Below are 19,110 nucleotides of genomic sequence, written 5' to 3' on the forward strand. Positions count from 1 at the left end.
CCGCTCCCGCCTCGGAAGTGACATCCCGGCGCGGGAGGCGATGGGGTCAGCGCTGTGAGGGGGCGATGGCGGCGGGGCGGTGCCGGCCCGGCGGGGCTGAGGTGGCGGCGGGGGAGACGCCGCGCTGACGGGAGCCTGACCGACATCTTCAGCCAGGGTAAGGGTCTGTGCATGCCTGTGAGGAAAGCGGACCGCCGTGCCGTGCCCCCCCGCTCCGGCGGCGGCCGGCCCCGCGCTTAGTTTGCTTGGAGGTCTGGTGTCGGTGAAGCCGGCCGGTCCACCTCGCCTTCAGTGAGGGAAATGTGCTCGGCAATGCAATATAAAATCCAGTACAGGGTGGTGATGTTCTCCTTACCACACGGAGAGGCGAAAGCAGTGTGTTGCGTAGAAGCTTCAAGCGGTACGGTAAGTGAACGTTCACACTTCTCACCAAAGGAGTATTTACCTCACGCTTTCAACAGCCGTTTAATCATGATCATACAAAAGCAGCAGAACATCAGGGTATGGAGCAGGCGAGGCTTACAGCGCTGTTCAGTTTCCAGCACACCATTGTCACACTCCTCGGCCAGAACGGATCGGTGCTGAGGGAGCCCAGTGCTGGGTTTTTGAGGTTGTCTGTTAGAAAATCTTTGAGTGCTGCTGTGCTGCTGCTGTGCAGCTGGATTTAAGAAGCTAATTTGTCATCTCAGCCACGCTCCGAACGAGGGAAGGGAGTATGCTGTCTATTGGAGTGCCAGCAAGCAGTGTTTTTGTGTGTCCATGAAAGGGATACACACGCAGGGAAATGCCTCTCGGGACGGTTAGGCTGCACAGGTCACATTCCCAAATCACACTCCCAGTGCAGTGTCACCATGCTGCTGTTAATACACTAAGCAACTGAAGGGACTGACTATGCATACAGAGGAAAAAACCAAGGGAACAAGGACCTCTCCATGATTCCACAGGTACATTATAAAACAGGGAGCACCTTTGGTTCTTTCTAGCAAGATACAGTTGGCATAATATTCATATTTATGTACAAGAAGAAGTCAGTCACCTCTGCTTGCTTGGCAAAAAGCGGTAGAACTGGGCCACAGTAGTCTTTCCTTAACTTGGCATTCACATAGCTAACCCACACGGCAAAAGTACCTGAAAGCCAAACCAAAGGAAGACACTGACATGGACACTTCCCATCAATACTTCAGACTAATTACCTTCACCATCCTTGACAGGACAACTTGCACACCTTAACACACAGACTGCGCCACCGGCACTTCAATTAGAAGCAGGACTTGGCTTCGAGACCCTGCACTTGAGTTCCAAAGACCAGTGCCAGAATGGCTGCCTGTCAGTTGCACAGCCACAGCTGGAGTGGTGAAATTCAGCAGCAGCAGGGCAGATTGTTACATGTATTGGAGAAAAACTTTATGCTGACAAGTCCAGTTAATATTTCTACAATACTAAATGATTTACAGAATGATAGAATTCTGTATTCAAAAACTGTTAAATATAGAGGTCAAAGTACCAAGCTCATGCATTAACTTATGTATGATGAACCAGAAGCAGCAGTGATGACGGCTCATAAAAAAACTGGCAAGCATAAAATGGAACGTTTATTACAAAGAGGTGTTGAAAGAATAGCATGTTAAATAAAGATATAGGATTACCTACAATGAAATTGATCACCACCTTGGGAACACTGCTGAAGACTAAATTCCAACCATCAATGAATGTCAGCTGGCTCTGGAGCTCAACTTCCAGCCAGATGGTGGGGTACCACACGGTGGGGTACAGCACTACTGTGGGCTTACTGGAGGAACAAACCCCATAGCAGAGTAACAGTGCTGACAGAGATGCTCTGAAGGGACAAAAAATGCCAGTGACAGAAGAAAATTAATTTTCTCAAATTCCCTCTCAGTTTGTACCATCTAAATATTAGGGTTTAGCTAAAAGTAGAATTTATCATTCATTGGTACATGGTATTGATCTCAATGGATCAAATACAGTATTCAAGTTATTTTTATAAGAAAGGAGTGATGGACTTGCAGGAGTTCTTTCAATTAATTTTATTGAGTAGCCAAATCTGATAAATTAGCACAGATAAAATAAGCATTTGCATGTGTTACAAATGACTTTTTACAGGAATAAAACAGTGAAAATTACAAACTGTAAAAAGGAGGACAAGTAAATCCTGTCTCAAATTCAGAAGGGGGGAAGATTTATAACTTTATCCTGAAGATCAAGTGTTTGAGTTCAGAAAACAAAGATTTAATATTACAATATTGTACACTACTTTACAAAATTAAATTTACTATAAGGATTACATCCATAATAGTAAACAGAACCTTAAAATCACATTTAATGGTCCCTTACTTAACAGCCATTCTGCATCTTTGATTAAATTCCGTTAAGAAATTAATTCTAAATAAAAGTGAATCATTCTAGTTATTGCAACACAGTCTACATGGAGTTAGATTCAAATATATTAAATTAAAAACAATAATGAAAGCAAAGTAAAATGGATGGTAACAATGTTGACTGAACACTAATGTGTCAGATAAAGAAATAGTTTAAAAAAAAAAAAATCTTCAACTAGAAAAATAGAGTACATTTGCAGTGGTAGAGTTGTCATACTGAGATCTAAATACCAGAGTCACTCTTGCCTATTTTTGCAGTTCATCTTCAGCATCCAGGTAAAAATGACAAATCATAGGTAGTTTGTTCATCTGTCCTGTGTTGCCCTTACAGCAGTACAAGGTGAATCAGCAGGCCTTTCCCACTGTGAGGGAATAAACTAAAAAAATTCAATACAGAATTTCTTCTGAAGTGAAGAGAACTCCAAGAGGGTTCATCTGATTCTTGTTTGTAATGTTTTGCTCTGTAAAAATTAGGGACTCCAATTCAAAGTTGTTAAATGCCACAAAGACCAACATCTTTACCCATTAGTTTGGTATACATAAAGCAATGAAGCCATCTCCAACATTTATGTTTGTTCTTTTTTTTTTAAAAAAGGGATATAGTAGCAAAATAGTCATAGTAAGAAACAGACTTTGGGTGTGGTGTTAGATGCAAGGATGATTTTCAATATCTGAGTGATAATATACCCAAACCACAAGTTTTAAGCCAGAACCTATGCTAGTGCATAGCTTCCGTTTATGATTTAAATGAAGACACCCCTTTCCCCAGGAAAAAAAAACATTAAAAAAAATCAGACTGTCAAAACTTAAAAAACCTCTTCACTATGACTAGAAAGTGTGCAATTCTCTGAAAAGCTGTTCAAGTAAATATACTCCTGTTTGCTATGGAGACAGCAGACAGGGAAGCTTAAACTGGTTCTATAATAATCTTTTCATGCTACTTTAGACATTGTTCTGAACATTAGCTTTTTGTGCTTAAGCAGCAAGAACAATTTCCCCAAAGAAACTCCTCCCCTGAAGTAAGGCAGCTCCTGACAATCACGTGCAGCTACAGCCCGAAATGGTAGCAAATGATTACACTATGATGTCCTTTGACATTTGTGTCACTGAAACACCATTTATAGGTGTTTTACATGTTCAAGTTACTTGCCCCAGGAAGTAGATTTTGACCTTTTAAGTTTACCACTATTAAACAAAAAAGCAAACCCAAGATCTTTCCATGTGAAACACTTCCATAGGCACACAGATACTGTAACTTAAATACTCTTTACATTTGTAGCTATCGGTGATAGCTTAAACTTCAAAACAGAACAATTATCAATTCACTGATTTAAATATTTTTGTATATAAATTTTCACTTCAAGTCCAATGTCAATTTCCATCTGTAGCTCTGGCAGGGATCTGAGAGTATATTTAAAGCTTTTATTAATGGTGCACACTGGCTTTGGACCTAGGCTCATTACACAGCTGCAGTAAAAAAAATAATTTTGAAAGCTTCAAGTGTGTCTCAAACCATAAACATATCTTCAAATGCAATATAATTTTTTTGTCTTTGGAAAAATTATTTCTTTTCCAATTTTAACATTGGTGTATTCAATGTTGTCTCAAAACATTAGGTTTGAAGTGCTGTCATACAAACTCACCTCAGAAACACACTAGATTTTAGGGGCCTAACATTCAGTTAATGTAAACAAGAGCCAAGTCTACTAAACGTAAACCACAAAATCAGAGATAACCTTCCTTGCCCTTCCCCTCCCATGCCATTCACAAACAGAAACTGAAATTATTCCTTCTACTGAAGAAAAACAAAGCTTGCCATCTACCTAAGTCTACTTTTGCTGCTGACTCAGACACTGACTTTTCAAAATGTGTCTCATATAGGGCCTGCCCCTCCCTATTTTTTAATTAGAATACTGACTTATTAAAAGCTTTAACAAATTCGACCATCTTGTCCAGGTTAAGCTTACCTTTAGTCCTATTAGCCATAATCCAATCCAAGCACTGGATTCTACGCTTCATAGGTATTTGTTCGTTTCACAATGAACAGTTGTTTCATTGCTACTTTAAGCATTAAGTTGAACACTGAGATGCTCTGTCTGTAATCACTGGATGCACTTAGAATGAATTTCCCTGCAAATCGTGATCAGTATTGTGAGGTTTTATATCTAGCAGCAAAAAAAGAATAATGCAAAGAGTTACGGAAATATACATTTTGAACAACAAAGAACTCTTTATTTTACAAAATGTATTTCACCTTTTCAGTATTGCCTTTGTAAATGTACTTCATGCTGCAAGTACTTACAGTAAAAACATGATTTGCAGCAAATTAAAGGTGCTCAACCAGTTCCAACAGTTTGATAATTTTTTTTTTAAGGTACAATATTATGTAGTTGCACATTTGATTCTCAGATGTGGTCCTTTATTTGCTTTAGTTCGTTGAAATCACAGTGAGAACTTCTCATCAACTGCCTCAGGCCACAGATTTAATGAAGATATTACAAGCACAATCGTTCTTTACTGCAAAATCTTTCCTTAAAGAAGAGAGCCAAACACTAGTGTTTCATTTATTCACTTGCTGCTGTATATGAAGGAGGAATTCATAGTATGATAAGGCTGATTCTGTTCTGTCTTCAATCATATTTTGCAGAAAACTTGGTTTCAATGGACTGTCATCCCTTAAAAATGAAAATACAAATGTTTGAGTGAAATAAACATTTGCCAAGTTCTACAGTGCAATGCATTAATAAAGTTACAGGTCAAGTGGCAAGATATTTCAAGAGCTTAAGGACATATGAAAAGAGGATCTCAGATAGCCCTTGTGATTAATCCTAACAAGTGCATTATCAGCATTTACTTCATTTATCTGACATTAACTAAGGATTGTCCTGTGACATTTCATCTCTGTTGTCAAATCCATTAGGCACAGCATGCACAATTACTAAAATTTCCATTAAGAAAGTTCAGGATAAGATATCCAAATATGTATTGTTAAGGGGTCCCTAAAAGAAGCACAAAGACTTAAAAACACTTACTTTATTATATATAGTATAGGAAAGAATGGTCTCTGTTCCCTCAGCCAAGAAATGAAAGCTATTGTTCTGATGGACTCTGCAGTTTCAAGTTCTGGGAGGTGTGTCTAAGAGGCAAAGGGTATCATTAATACATACAGGTTATCTTTCAGGAAAACATAAAAAAAAAAATTTAAATAGCCCAACTCTATCCTAATCAGGTATAAAGGAAACTCAAGCCAGATATGTTTTGTGATGCTTAGGGCTTGAAACAGCCAAGTGCACTAAACTGGTATCAGCAGTGGCTATCAGAATGGCGATTACTGAGCTGTGATCAATATGTGCTTTGTTGTAGAAACCAAAGGATTTCACACTAACCCACTGCAGTTCTGAGAAACTTAGTCATTGCCAGCCTCTCCTTACTGTGTTTTCATGGGAATATTTATAAAGTTTAAACCTGGAGAAACTCCAAGAGAGGTAACAAATTATTTCTTTCTTTGAATCTGGATTTATAGTGAATAACAACTAAAGGACTAATATTTGAATAGTGGTATTTAGTTCTTGTGAAAATAATATTCTGGCAGCACTGTATGACTGGTATACAGCAAGGCAAGCACGTACCATATTCTGTGGTATTGAGCCATAATTTGGAACTCCAAGAACTTGGCTGATAAAGCTTTGCCCACAGTTCTTCCCAATCCACAGAAACATTACCTGAAAGATACCCAGCAATAACACCATTAATCTGATGCAAAACCACATCCCAGCGGTCTCCTATGCATTCTGAGTTCTCAGAAAGAACGTGCCAAATAAATTTGGATACTTTTTACAATCACCACCACCACACTTACAGAGCCGGCATCCATAAGGTAAGCACCATCCCTACTCAACTTCTCCACTGACAGCTGGAGAATGGGAGGCTGAGGTATAGTTCTATCATTTATGTTAAGAGCCCCCTAAAGGAAAAAGCAAGAAGAAAAACAGTGGTTCACATCTTGATGCATGGGAACAGGCCCAAGAACAGAAGGCTAAATAAGAATAAGACATATTATGCTGAATACTGAAGCTGGGCCCTTTTCCTCAGATTCAAGACTACTTCAAGTGTATAATTTATTTATGTATACATTTAATTGTTAACATTTGTTTTATAATTTTATTTATATATTTTTATTTTATTTAGAGAGGGTATACTTAATCAGCTTAATCTTAATTAGTTCTAGAACTTGAATATCAGATTTCTTATGTACAGATGATGTGATTTCTAAAATTACACAGGCTCTTGCATAAACATTCTCTCACTGTTCACAGAACTACTTTGACATTTAAAGGAAGCTACAGAGGGACAAAAAGTTAAACTGTTATACTGTCTTTATGTACACGTGATTTATAGTGCAAGATAATGACACAAGGCAAAAAGTGAAGTTAAAAAAAAAAATCTTCCCCATCCATCCATAGCCAGAGCACAACTTCTCTCCAGAGTTCATCAATCCAGTCCCAAATAACAAATGCGTAAGTACAATAATGGGAAAACATGAAACAGTAAATTTTACCTACACAGTTTCAACATGGAAAACTTGTGAGATTTTTAACACAAATTTATTTTCACATTGCACACATCTTTAGGATCAGAAGAACAGACCACGTAGCAATGCAAATACTCACCTCATCTGTGAGATTATCAACTCTGTACAGACTGGGATGTGTCATAAGCATGAGGTAAACAAGGGGCTGGTTTTTCACTTGACACATGGTAAAAATGCGTTCATCTAAACGTGTGTTTGTCCCAGTTTGAAATGCTTTCTGCAAACAATCAGGCATTTAATTTGACCATTAAAGTGAAGTGAGATAAGCTGAATTTAGCACACCATCTATTGTTATTTTACTTAAGTCTTAGAGATAAGCCAGAAGTATTTTCTCATGGTATGGTATTTCACCACTGCTATTTTACTTTTCTATTGTTGTCTTCGGTGTTTCACATACAAATCATACAAGTCTCCTTATTCCCATTTCTGGGCTCTAGAATTAACCGTGACCTTGCACCATCAATCCTTTCTAGTGACCACTACAGCTGAGATGAAAGCACCTTGAAATATGTCTCTTCTAACATACCCCTCAAAAATGCTACTTGCTGGAATTTAAAAGAATAAAATAGTGGAGCAGTTTACAATTGTCTTTAATGTACAGAATTTTAGGTAATTCTGGGTTTATAATAAAGATATATAGTCCTGGCTTGTTGGGACAAGAAAAATCAGCTATAACAAACAAGGGCTTGCTCCTCCCACTTGATTGGGTCAAACGCATGTAAAGTCTTCTACATGAAAAAGCTCTAATGTCAGCATGAACATGCTAGTAGCAACATGCTGGCTAATTCCTTATCAAGAGGTACGAATCAGAAAATTCTAGAGAGAACAAAAAGCCAGCTTATCAACACTTAAAGTTACTTCTAATATCAGTTCAGGAACAACCAATCAAAAAATACTTAACTGAGCAAATATTGTGAAATGCTTTAAATCTTTTGCAACAACAGCCAGCCAACTGCTACTTTGCCAGCCAGCTAGCTCTCTTTTAATCCAGACAGAACAGCTGTGTGGATCGACATTTCCAGAAACGCACAAAAGTTAGATCCCTGAAAAAACACTCTACCAGTACCCTACCACATTCTCTAGACTAGTCAGTATCTTTATTTTCCTATTCCTTTGCTTAAAACATGTACACTTTTGTTCTTACACACACTTCCAAACTCCCACTTCTCAACTAGATCAATTCTCCACAGTGATATTCTTTAAACATCATCTCTATCTCCTGTTGCTCTCCTCTGCAGGCAAGGGCATAAGGCCCATTACCCTGATACATTTGCTCCACAAAATTCTCTAAATCCCTCAATTTTTCATAACATAACAGATTCAAAGACAAAACCACATATTCACCACCTCTAAGATCATATGTTGTCTACCCAGGCCTAAGAAACAATTAAATAGGCTTTTTTCTACATTGACCTTTCAAGTCATCAAATTCTGGGGTGCAGAGAAATGGAATTGTTATCTTGAGAGAACTTTTATCTATCTGTGCCAGAAGAGCTGTTCCCAAATCTGTAAAATATCTCAGTAATCTAATAGCAAACCGGAGGGAGGCTGGTTTTATTAAATGGCCTACATCAAGCAACTTCTCAATTTTGAGTCCTACAAGAACACTGAAAGAGAAGACTGATGCTATTCTGTATATCAAAGAAATGTCCTTTTACTTCAGCTTGACATGCCAGACAGACAATCATCCTTTTGCACAGCTTCCTTTTAACTCTTACCTGTTTTAAGAGTGCCAGTACATAAAGTGGGAAGAGCCGTAGTGAGTAGGGGGCCATGAGACCAGGCTGTTGAATGCTTAGGACTGATGAACGATAAGCAGATAAAGAATCTATCACTGCGTTGACCAGGGCATCCCGAGCATCACTCAAGGTAGCAGAAACCGATCGGTCCACAGCTAAAAAGAGAGTACAAAGCTCAAGTAAGAGACTTTTTCTCCCTTGGTAGGAATACAGTCACGTGTTAACTTTTCTCATTTTAACACATACTTCCATACATTTTAATATGCTTTTACTACACTATAGAGGAAGTGTCACGTGATTAATTAAAAAAGCCAGGGTCTTATGATGATGCACCAAAGACTAACTCCAGGTGACTACATAACTATACTGATAGGAAGCCAAGCATCAAAAGGAAAAACCCGAACTCTTAGGTTTGCAACTAAGAAAGCACTCAATGAGAATCTTTTCTTCTAATGTTACTTCCCAGGGGATTACTGCCCAGAGATTTAGGGATATCATCCATCCATATCCAAACAAGCTCTTATCATGCTTACCCATATTGGCTAACAGCCCCGTGATGGCTTGTACATCTGCCCCTAGGTAGACATCACTCAGTGTCGTTACAACAGGTAAGCACATAGTGTGGACACGAATTCGTCTTTCACCTGTAAGAAAAGAAAACCGTAGTCTCCAAACATAACTCTTGTTTTATGAAACAATATGAGAAATGCCACTGTTTACTCAATAGCAAAAAAATTAAATAAGATCATCATGCAAGTGGTGAACCAGGCTATTTCCAGTAGCTTTTAAAAACTGTTAGTTCTCAGTTTCTGGGTTAAGTCTACCTATTTTCAGAGCAGAACTAAGTTTCCCAAGAAACTTCTTGGTCTGGAAGAAACAACAAAGTAACACATCACAGCTGTGATCTTGATATTAGATAAAACAGTTTGTGTAAGTTACTGCAACTGAATTGCGGCTGATAAATGGACACAAAAAGACTCATCCAAATACCGTGCTGTTGATGCAGGTGACACTGCCCGTGTACCTTACCTTTGCTGGATGTGTACAGGAGAGCTGACTGAAAAGAAACAACCTGCATATCAGTAAGACTCTCTTCTACTGACATTTGCACAGCATATCCTGCATCTGGGTTAACATTGGGTAATGACAACAAGTCTGTAGATCGTACGAAGAAGTTCCCATGGAAAGTATGAATGGAAAGACCTACAAGATAAGCATCGTATTGAATCGATTTTATTTTTGTAGTCATGAACTACAGACACTGTTTACACATCTGCTGTCACTGTTAGATGGCTCTGTATCAGAACATTAAGATCCTTCTCAATGAAATCAAGTATCTTCGGGAAAGGTAAATATCCCAGACAACTAATCCATAGAATGCACAAAGCCTAGCAGAAAGCTGGCATTTGGAAGTCAAATCAATGCAGAATAGTAGTAAGTCTCTAGACTATAAAAACCAGTCCCTTGTTGGAAATTTTGTTGAAATAGCAGTCCAGTTTTAACTACTGTAAAAAAGAGGTGGCATGCCAATGAAGATACTGCAAACAGTCCTTAATAAATGGTCTGACTCCCGATACTGAATTTTACTTTTCTAATCTTTGTCTGTTAGCCATTTAGGCTTATATAACAGTCAAAACAATCAAAACATTCCCAAATAACAGCAAACGCCCACTTGCCCTCTGCCCCCCTGTAAAAAAAAAAAAAAAAAAAAAGTGTTCAAACCTTTGGTGCATCTTATCCTCATCACAGCCTCAAAGCCAATCTTTCTAGTTAAATATCGTTTCAGTTCCTTTTGTAATTTCTCCACCTGGACAGGGTTGTGATTATGATGGTAAGACTGGTAGTAATAGACACTACCTGCAGAATACCTCGATATACAACCTGAAACAAAACAAACATAAATTGGTGAGTGCAGACAGTTGCAGCTGTGGTCTTTAAATATACCAGTTGAATGTAATATTCCCTTTAATTATTAAACTGTTCAAACCTGCAAATAGCTCTGTTACAGTTATAGACCTGCATACATAAACACAGATGTAACACAACTATGTGTTCAAGTATGTATGTAGTTTCAGGTGTGAAATAATTTCACCTTGACCTGAAATTACAGGTACTTTGTCACTTGAAAGTTGGATTATGTGGACAAAAATAATTAAAATGCTAACAAAGCTTACTTTAAAGATGTTTACACCAATGGTTAAAAGGCATAAAAGGGAAGCATTTTAGCCACTTATACCAGGACCACAAGAATCCTGATTCACTAAGGGAGAATATGAAACCAGCTGGGTTAAATCAGGAAGGACAGAAAGTTTACAGTCCATTCACTATCACTGCTTATCAAGGACGAATTTGCATCTTAATACACTAGATTAATTCAAATCAGGTTCATATACTAAATGTTAATGTAGATTCTGTATATTTGCCAGGAGTGTTACATGCCCCAAAACAGCTTAATATGACTTACCCAGAGAAGCCAAGTCAGAATATTGTCCACTAAGAAGAAATAAATCCACTGCAACCTGTTGTCCTGAGCAGTCCAAGGCTAACTTCTTGTAAAAATCAGTTGATGGTGTCAGATGTATGTCCTATTAATACAATGGAGTATTACAAAATACAATGGAGTATTACAAAATACAATGGAAATTCAAACTGATTAACACATTTACTGCCTGTTTTCATGGACACTAATAATTGATTCTCCGTCACAGATTACAGTGATTTCTTAAAAAAAAAAAATCAGATATTTAATCTGTGTTTAAAGTGGGAGGGTTTTGGGTTACTTTTTGTTCTTTCTGCTACTTTCAAGAAAGGAAGTCTAGCTCAACAAAAGAACCACAAAATTAACCCAGAACAGGCAATTCTAGAACCACCTGCACGTACAGCACAAGGTAATCAGTTCTCTCAACCTTTTTTGCTTTGCTAACCTTTGCAGATGCTCTTTGGTTTGGCTCTTCTCGTGACTTCAGTGCTCCCATTCCCACAGATGGAAGCTGTGTCTGGAAGACTGAGATTCTACCTCCAGTGGGGGACATCAGTTTAAAGGCAGCCTGTAATGCAGGCCCCAGGGCACTCTGAGTTTCCAGGGACTTGGTAAACATCTGTGGCAAGGTCTTCAACAGATCTTGAATTAGCTACAATTGAGAAAACAAAAGTATTAAAACTAGGAGTCTTCAGAGTTTTCTTTATAGAACTGACTGCTGAACATCCATAAACATGTATTAACACCTCTAATATTAAGGATAAAGAAAAAGCCATAGCAAAAGTCAAGGATTGTCTTGTTTCAGCTTAGCAAAAGTATAGTCATGTAGATAAATTAAAAGACCTCTTTTCAAACTCTACATTTAAACTGTAGGTGTAAATGAATATGAACAAAATCCAGAAATTATCAAGCATATTCCAAACTATGTGAATATCACTAATGATTTAAGGTAGTTCTTACCTCTTTATTTTCATTTAAATTTACTAGTAAGTTTTCTGGCATTGGTATAAATACATCTAGAAGGAAAAAAAGAGTATTTGTTATTTTTAAAAACACATCAAGCTTCCCCCCACAACTGCATTTGCCAACCATTATACCTATTGAGAAAAGAACACAGGATCAGTGCGTAAACCCATTTAAGAATAAACTGTGTGGATTTCTTTTTTCTCATACCCGTGGCTAGAATGCTATGTTAGAGTAGCAGTCAACAGCGCTGAAGGATAATCAAGACTATTAAATAAAAACACATAGCGGAGAGTGAAAGGTGACTTGAAAGTAAAGGCAGAAGAACAAGGATTAAGCATCAGTCACCACAGAATCCAGAGATTTACCAAGCATCAGTATTTGGGATCATGAGAGAACTCTAGATAATTGTACAAATTAAGCTACAAGTTAGGACGGCTGTCTTCATCTTTTAAGTCATAAACAGCCACAGCATTGCTCAGACATCAGGGGCTTGACAAACACACACACAGACATATGCCACTTCTAAAACCATTACCAGAGAGACTAATGATCTGACTAGGAACTCCCACCAGATGTATTTTGTTAAAAGGCTGTCAAAATCAGCAGTCATTAGTAGATACTAATCACAAAATGTATTTCTCCATACCTTCAATATCTGAAACTATAAGCATCTGAGGCTGAGAGAGACCTTCCTGAAGACTGTAGAAATGGATTGTGCTGTCAAATGTTATGAAGCCTATTTTTGTTCTAGTGTTCCCAGGAAGCCTAAAAATGAGACATATGGTGTTCAGCAAGATGAAATTTCATTTCTGCAGGCTTTTTTTTTTTTTTTTTTTAAACATCCACTGCACCTGTCCAAGGTTGTTACCAAGTCGTTAGCTTAACGGCTACAGTGCAACAGCTTAAGTCATTTTGGAGAAAAAAACCCAACCAACCAACCAATCAACCAAAACCAAAAAAGAAGCGCACAGTAGAGTCACCTAGCAGACACTCAAAGATTTTTTTGAAAGGGTAATAAGAAATGGAAGAAAACAAAGAAACAAGCTGCAAAGTACCAAGCAGCATTTATGTAAGTTCAAACAGCATGTATTTTATGAAAAGTTTATTGGATGTATGCATTCCTTTCAGCAAGTACTTACCTCAATTTCAGCTGTTCAAAAATACAGTTCAAAAGACATCATAAACATTATGTTTATTCCTTTTTGGGACTGGTGAAGCAGATAGGAAGGAGACAGACTCAGAAACAAGCCTCATAATTACCTTTTATATCAGTGCAGCTGTGATGGGCAAAAGACTACGGCTTTACGCTACATTTAATACAACATTGGCCGTTGCCAGCCAACACTAGGAAACTTCTCTTCTAGACAGGAAGTCCTGGCATGTTTATGTCTACTGCAGGTTTCGCAAGAGGAACAAAAACAGGAGATTCTAAGAAAAAGGTACTTACAAGTCAAGATTGTCCAACAAGGTCTGGCAGACTGTATTCAAGTATCCTGTCTCTATTGCATTATGAGAGACATCAAACACAAAGAGGTACACAGGTGGTTGAGGTGGACGTAGCTGAACAAAGAGAAGATTAAATTTCAAAATTACATTTATTAGACTGGGTTTATTCCTTCCACTGCAAGTTTAAACTCTATTAAAAACAGCACACACGATAGCTAAAACTTCTGAATACATTTGTCTTTTACTGGATAATTCTAGAATTATAGTTTTCTTCCAGAAGACCCACAAACACCTACATATTCTAAACACAGAAGAACTTTGACATCATAAAAGTTTAGAAACTAAGAACTACCTGAAGCTCTTCCCAGGAGTTCTCAGATACACTCCTTGAGGCAGCAACTGTTCTACTGAGCTGGAAAGCATCCTCTATAACAGAGGTCCTCAAACTATGGCCCGCAGGCTGGATATGGTCCCCCAGGGTCCTCAATCCAGCCCCCAATATTTACAGAACCCCCCTGCCTACCCCCTCCCACCCCCTCAGCCAAGGGTTGGGGGGGGGAAACCAAGCAGCTGCAGATGACTGCCTGCCACTTCATCCGCGTGCCGGCCCCCTGTTTAAAAAGTTTGAGGACCCCTGCTCTATAACAAAGCCTTTTCTGACTTCCCTCTGGAAATAAAACAAAGGGAGAGAATAACTAGAAGTAAATAAAGACTTACCATGTATTCAGATGGAGCCATAAACTCTATAGTAGCATTCTGCACTTCAGGTCTTTTATGAGGTTCTCCATAAACTCTTGTCACAGGATTATACATGAATTCTTCAGGAACTATGCAGATAAGTTTATATATTACTACTTAACACCAGTATTAGCTGTGCTACATTTTAAAACAAATACAACAACTCTCTTGCGCTTACTGGGCCACACTTTTTGGAGAACTACACTAGGTCAGACAGCTACTTTGTCACTTGCTAGGGTACCTTGGGAGACCATATCAAACTTGCTGCGCTTCATTAATTGACTGTCTTTGCTCATGGGAAACGTTTCTCATGTCTCAGCCCCAGCATGACTGACAATGATCCCTAGTACTGATATGGCCAACAATATTACAATCTCAAAGGCCAAGGTGGGAAAGTTTAACCTTAACAATTTAAAGCAATAAACACATTTAAAACCTACCATCATTCACTCTATAGCACAAATTACATTTCCATCTCCTTTGGTCTAGAAAGCTGACAAAAGGATTAATGTATGTCCGGCAGGAACGGCATCTCACAATAGTACTTGAAGTGACCACTGGCAATTGCTGGAAAAGAAAAGCTTCCTGTTTTAAAGCATCACCACACTACAGCTACTTATCTGCAACAACATTATCTACACTGTGCTTCCTGGTTAGCTAGTCAAAGCATACTTTTTGAAGGAAGGAGTATTTTTGCATCCTCACAGCACCCCTTGTACAATTCCTTAACAAGATGACTGGTCGGAACTGAGCTCCAACCTATTTGACTGTGTAGGTTCTGTTTCAAGCCTCTAAAGTCTTGAATTTTACACTGATGGTTTAAGACCAAGTCCCACCCAATACAGATAAAAAAAAACCAACCAGAAAACAACCCCTATCTTTTAAAAATTACTCAAAATGTGAAAAATAACAATGTTTAAAAGAGGCACTGCTAAATTCAAAGTCTCCTGACCATCTGAGGTCATCCAAACCCCTTTAACTTTGTTAATTAATTAAGTTTTGAAATCGTACTAGGTTTGGTATAGGAAATCAGTAACTATAACTGGTATGTGACAAGATAAAGCTATCTAAGCAATACGGGAATGTATTGTTGCTTTCTGTCACAGTCCAAGTGCTGTGCTGTCTTTAATCTTCTGGTGTTTTGAGGTTTGGGAGTGGGGTTTTTTTTATTAAGAAGGGGGGCTTGAAAGTTTCAGAATGGTACAGAGAAAAAACTCAGGAAAATTAGAATTATATGTATGGAACAGGGAAATGTCAGTTACCAGGGCATTTTTTCTGGGCCAAGATTAGCCAACATACTTGCCCTTCTTTTATAATTCATCGTCCAGCTCTGGACTCTAGTAAAGGCATGGTTGATATTTCAGCATTTAAAGTTTTGAATATTTGTCATACCGATAAGTCTTTGAAAGGATGAAGCAGGAGCCCCAAAGGAAGTTTGGCTTTATTCAGTAAGGCCTGAGTTTGAGGAATGTTAGTCAGGGTACAGCGGAACAACCTACATGGAGGACAAAGGGTTATTTTCAGAGACTTTCAGATAATAAAGTGATGATTTCAGTAGTACAGAGCATCCTTTATATTCTTCTAGAGCTGGTGATGTTGACTTTCTGTTTCTAGGTAAAGGATCTTCTCCACCTCTGTCAAATCATTCCCTTTTAGTCTGAGCTTGACCCAGAGTACGTACATTGAGTTCTTATTTTATACACTTTCTTTACACAGAACAGAGTGTCATTTTAGTCACTGGAGTCAAAGTTAAGCCTAACCATGTTCAAAGTTGCACTACCAAGTGTTATTCTGGAATACCATTTTGAGGTGGCCTTACACACAAATCTGAACCAGCGCAGTTTAAAAAGTTGTCTTAAAATTTATAACTATAAACAATGTCATAGTCATTTTCAGAGACTTCAGAACTCAGTGGTTTCCACAAAATGCAGAGATGCACATTACTTCTGCAGATCCAGTCCAGCTTGCTCGTATGAACTACTTCACAAAGACGCAGTTATTTCCTTTATCTGTCATAAAAAAGTTGCAAAGCAGGAGTACCTGGTTATACAGAGTTTGGTTGGTCTCCTCAGAGAGATTACTTGAGCAACCAAACAGCCAGCCTCCGGTTTGACATTTCATTTACTCTGCTTTAAGTTGTTACTTTCAGTACAGAGGTCGCTAATGTTTCTGCATTCACAATCTTTTTGGTGTACCTCACTGAAGTGAGTTAACTCCTATTTTATATCTTTGCTCAATCATACTCATAGCCAGCTAGATTGTAAAGTTTTTGCATTGTACCCGTCTGTAGCTGCATTACAAGCAACATATTTTTCCTCACACTTTCTACACAGATGATTTTCCTCACTTCAAAGTTTAAACCACTCACCACCTTTATCTTAACACAGTGAAGCCAGTTTTCAATGTTTTATACTCACAAAATTATGGAAATAGATATGGAATTTTGTGAAGAGTTATGTGCAAGTAGGAACTTATACTTCTATTTATTTTGATGAATTATAGCAAACAATCTTACTCAGGATTACAGTTGAGCTTCTGGATGTCTTCATGCAAGTTTGGAACAGGAGCCTTCAAGAGGGTCGTAGGAAGAATATTTCTTTCTTGAAGAAGATTCACAGGTCTTAATCCTTCTTGCTGTAGGCTCAGGCTACTCATAGATGCAGTTAAGTGATTAGTACCCAGGGCAGGCTAGAGTGAAACAAAATTTCAGAAATTAACACTAATTATTTGGATGAAACCCACAGTTCTTTTAAAAAGCAAATATCATTTTTTCCCCAATTTTTCTTCGTTTTCTTTTTTGTTATGCATTAACTGCCATTTTATTACAAGGATATATTTAGATATACTACTTGTTACATAAACTCGGACTTGGGCATGTCATATAACAGAGGCAAAAATTAGCATACATTTGCTACAAAGCTCTTGAGATACAGAGGTTGAGCTGGCAAAAGTCTTGGTCAGTTCGCTTTGAAAGTTCAGGAAAAAAACCAAATACTTCAGCTAACAATAGCAACCCAAGGGAAGAAAAACATGCCAGAAGCAGCTGGACGTTTTAAGAGAAATATTTGGACCAGGCTCAAGTCCAGAACACTTCAGAAAGAGCCGGCACACAGCTTTTCCAAACTGGCACCAAGGTGTCAGCACAAGCATTCATTTCAGGCTACATCTATCATCTTCAGCAAACGGCACACCAGCCAGCCACAGAAGCAGCATCCCACAGACGCACACCACACACCTATCGTCACTTTCCTCTAGCCACACACACCACAGGTAATACCGAAGTAAAAACCAGACAACCTTTACCTGGTGGAAATGTTTTGATCCATCTGGATATTGCAAAGCAGATCCTTGCATTCCTGGTGCTCCGGGTGAAGTATTTTGGTAGCCTGGAGGTAAGGTAGGGTAAGAATACCCAACACTTCTATTCATCTTAGGATTTGGGGGTGCAGAAGAGGGATGTGGAGTTGCTAGAGGCAGGAGTAGACAAATACTTAGAATCAACTGCTAAAGAACCGCAGCTTGCTCTGTGCATTAATACAGCAGGAGGGCTTTTTGTTGTTACTCAGTTTCTAAGTGTAAACAACTACAACTGCTGTCAGTTTTACAAAGTGCTCTTAACTGCTTTACCATACTTACAGGCAAAGGCACACAAATTGTCAAGGCTTCAAATTTCATATTTAGTTTCAAGACACACATTGAACCAAGGATATATGTTTGCACATAAATGTCTAGAATTTTGTCTTTCCCAGTTTCTTTAAAAAAAAAAAAGTTAAGTAACAGTAAGCATTTTTAATTCCAAAGCCTTACCCATGAGACCACCACCTTCTATTGCATCATAGCTGTTTTGCACCACAGACCCATCACTGGCAGCAGATGTAGCATCACCTATTAAGAAAGACAGTCCCAGTAAAAATGTTCACAGACTACTAAAGAAGTTGTAATGAGGTAACTGAAAAAACCCTACTTGCTGGATGAGTATTAAGAATAGCATAGTTTGAATCTACTTTGTTTCTGTCCCAGGATGAAACTGAATTAAAAATACATCTTGGCCTTTTTCTCACACACACTTCCCCTGCTGACATGACCACAAAGACCATTCATAAAATCCTACAATCTTTCTTCAAGGAGAACAGGAGCTCCTATACTTCTGGTTGAATGATCTTTTAAGACCACTTCAGACCAGGTATTTGCCATAGCTTCCAAGCTGATACAAAGCACAGTATCCTCATCAGAGGAAATGTCTGTAGGTTAGCTGCAGTGTTCAAAGTACCCTGGAATTTAGGTACTGAGTTCCCTGAAGAACATTTTCCACTGACAATTCCTGGAAGCACCAAATTCCCTTCACTTACACGGTCCAATACTGCTCACCAAACACCAACAGTTCTGATACGGTCACATACCAGTCAAGATACAAATTTCAGCAGAGACAAGAGAAACCTTGAACCTGAGAGAGGGCTCCCAAAGGACAGCTTTTTGTAAGCTAAGTATGTCTAAATATACAAAACCAATTATCTGTTGCTAAGAAGTAGGTACTCAAATTACTTTATATTATAATTAAAATCTTCAAAGATGACCCAAGGAAAGGAACTTAGATTGTATGCTAAATTTTGCTAGTACGCAGCAGTCAACCTACTTCACAGACTAAACATTTCTCTCTCTCCAAGGCCCTGGAAATATTTCTCTTCATTATGAAGAAAACACTTTCTATGCAAAAGCAGTTTCTAATGCTTTTCGTATGTTCAAAACTAAGCTAAA

The 19,110-nt window shown here is 38.3% G+C and overlaps 1 protein-coding gene and 1 long non-coding RNA gene across 7 annotated transcripts in view; one reads left to right on the forward strand and one right to left on the reverse strand.

Annotated features, from left to right (window-relative positions):
• LOC114013676 (uncharacterized) lies at positions 1 to 11,792 on the forward strand. Of its 4 annotated transcripts, XR_003556787.2 has the most exons (5): positions 1 to 157; positions 5,760 to 5,881; positions 6,860 to 6,913; positions 7,028 to 7,120; positions 9,733 to 9,867. It is a non-coding gene; the product is annotated as an uncharacterized LOC114013676 (long non-coding RNA). The 4 variants fall into 4 exon arrangements; XR_003556788.2 differs by lacking the exon at positions 6,860 to 6,913; XR_008748612.1 differs by lacking the exons at positions 6,860 to 6,913; positions 7,028 to 7,120 and having other exon boundaries at positions 3 to 157.
• SEC24A (SEC24 homolog A, COPII coat complex component) overlaps positions 2,031 to 19,110 on the reverse strand; it is a 26,321-nt gene continuing 9,241 nt past the window's right edge. For 2 of the 3 annotated variants that reach the window (XM_055813138.1, XM_055813137.1), the window contains exons 4-23: positions 18,163 to 18,240; positions 17,659 to 17,822; positions 16,871 to 17,043; positions 15,748 to 15,850; positions 14,796 to 14,922; positions 14,335 to 14,444; positions 13,619 to 13,731; positions 12,818 to 12,936; positions 12,166 to 12,221; positions 11,651 to 11,857; positions 11,191 to 11,311; positions 10,449 to 10,607; positions 9,756 to 9,929; positions 9,260 to 9,370; positions 8,706 to 8,881; positions 7,067 to 7,204; positions 6,256 to 6,360; positions 6,026 to 6,118; positions 5,429 to 5,532; positions 2,031 to 5,071 (exon numbers count right to left, since the gene is read on the reverse strand). In XM_055813138.1, coding sequence (XP_055669113.1) covers positions 4,957 to 5,071; positions 5,429 to 5,532; positions 6,026 to 6,118; positions 6,256 to 6,360; positions 7,067 to 7,204; positions 8,706 to 8,881; positions 9,260 to 9,370; positions 9,756 to 9,929; positions 10,449 to 10,607; positions 11,191 to 11,311; positions 11,651 to 11,857; positions 12,166 to 12,221; positions 12,818 to 12,936; positions 13,619 to 13,731; positions 14,335 to 14,444; positions 14,796 to 14,922; positions 15,748 to 15,850; positions 16,871 to 17,043; positions 17,659 to 17,822; positions 18,163 to 18,240 — 2,546 coding nt within the window. In that variant the 3' untranslated portion in view covers positions 2,031 to 4,956. The remainder of the gene's footprint in view (positions 5,072 to 5,428; positions 5,533 to 6,025; positions 6,119 to 6,255; positions 6,361 to 7,066; positions 7,205 to 8,705; positions 8,882 to 9,259; positions 9,371 to 9,755; positions 9,930 to 10,448; positions 10,608 to 11,190; positions 11,312 to 11,650; positions 11,858 to 12,165; positions 12,222 to 12,817; positions 12,937 to 13,618; positions 13,732 to 14,334; positions 14,445 to 14,795; positions 14,923 to 15,747; positions 15,851 to 16,870; positions 17,044 to 17,658; positions 17,823 to 18,162; positions 18,241 to 19,110) is intronic. The other variant, XR_008748611.1, reaches the window with a different exon arrangement.

This window comes from Falco peregrinus, chromosome 8 (genome assembly GCF_023634155.1).
Source record: "Falco peregrinus isolate bFalPer1 chromosome 8, bFalPer1.pri, whole genome shotgun sequence".
NCBI lineage: Eukaryota > Metazoa > Chordata > Aves > Falconiformes > Falconidae > Falco > Falco peregrinus.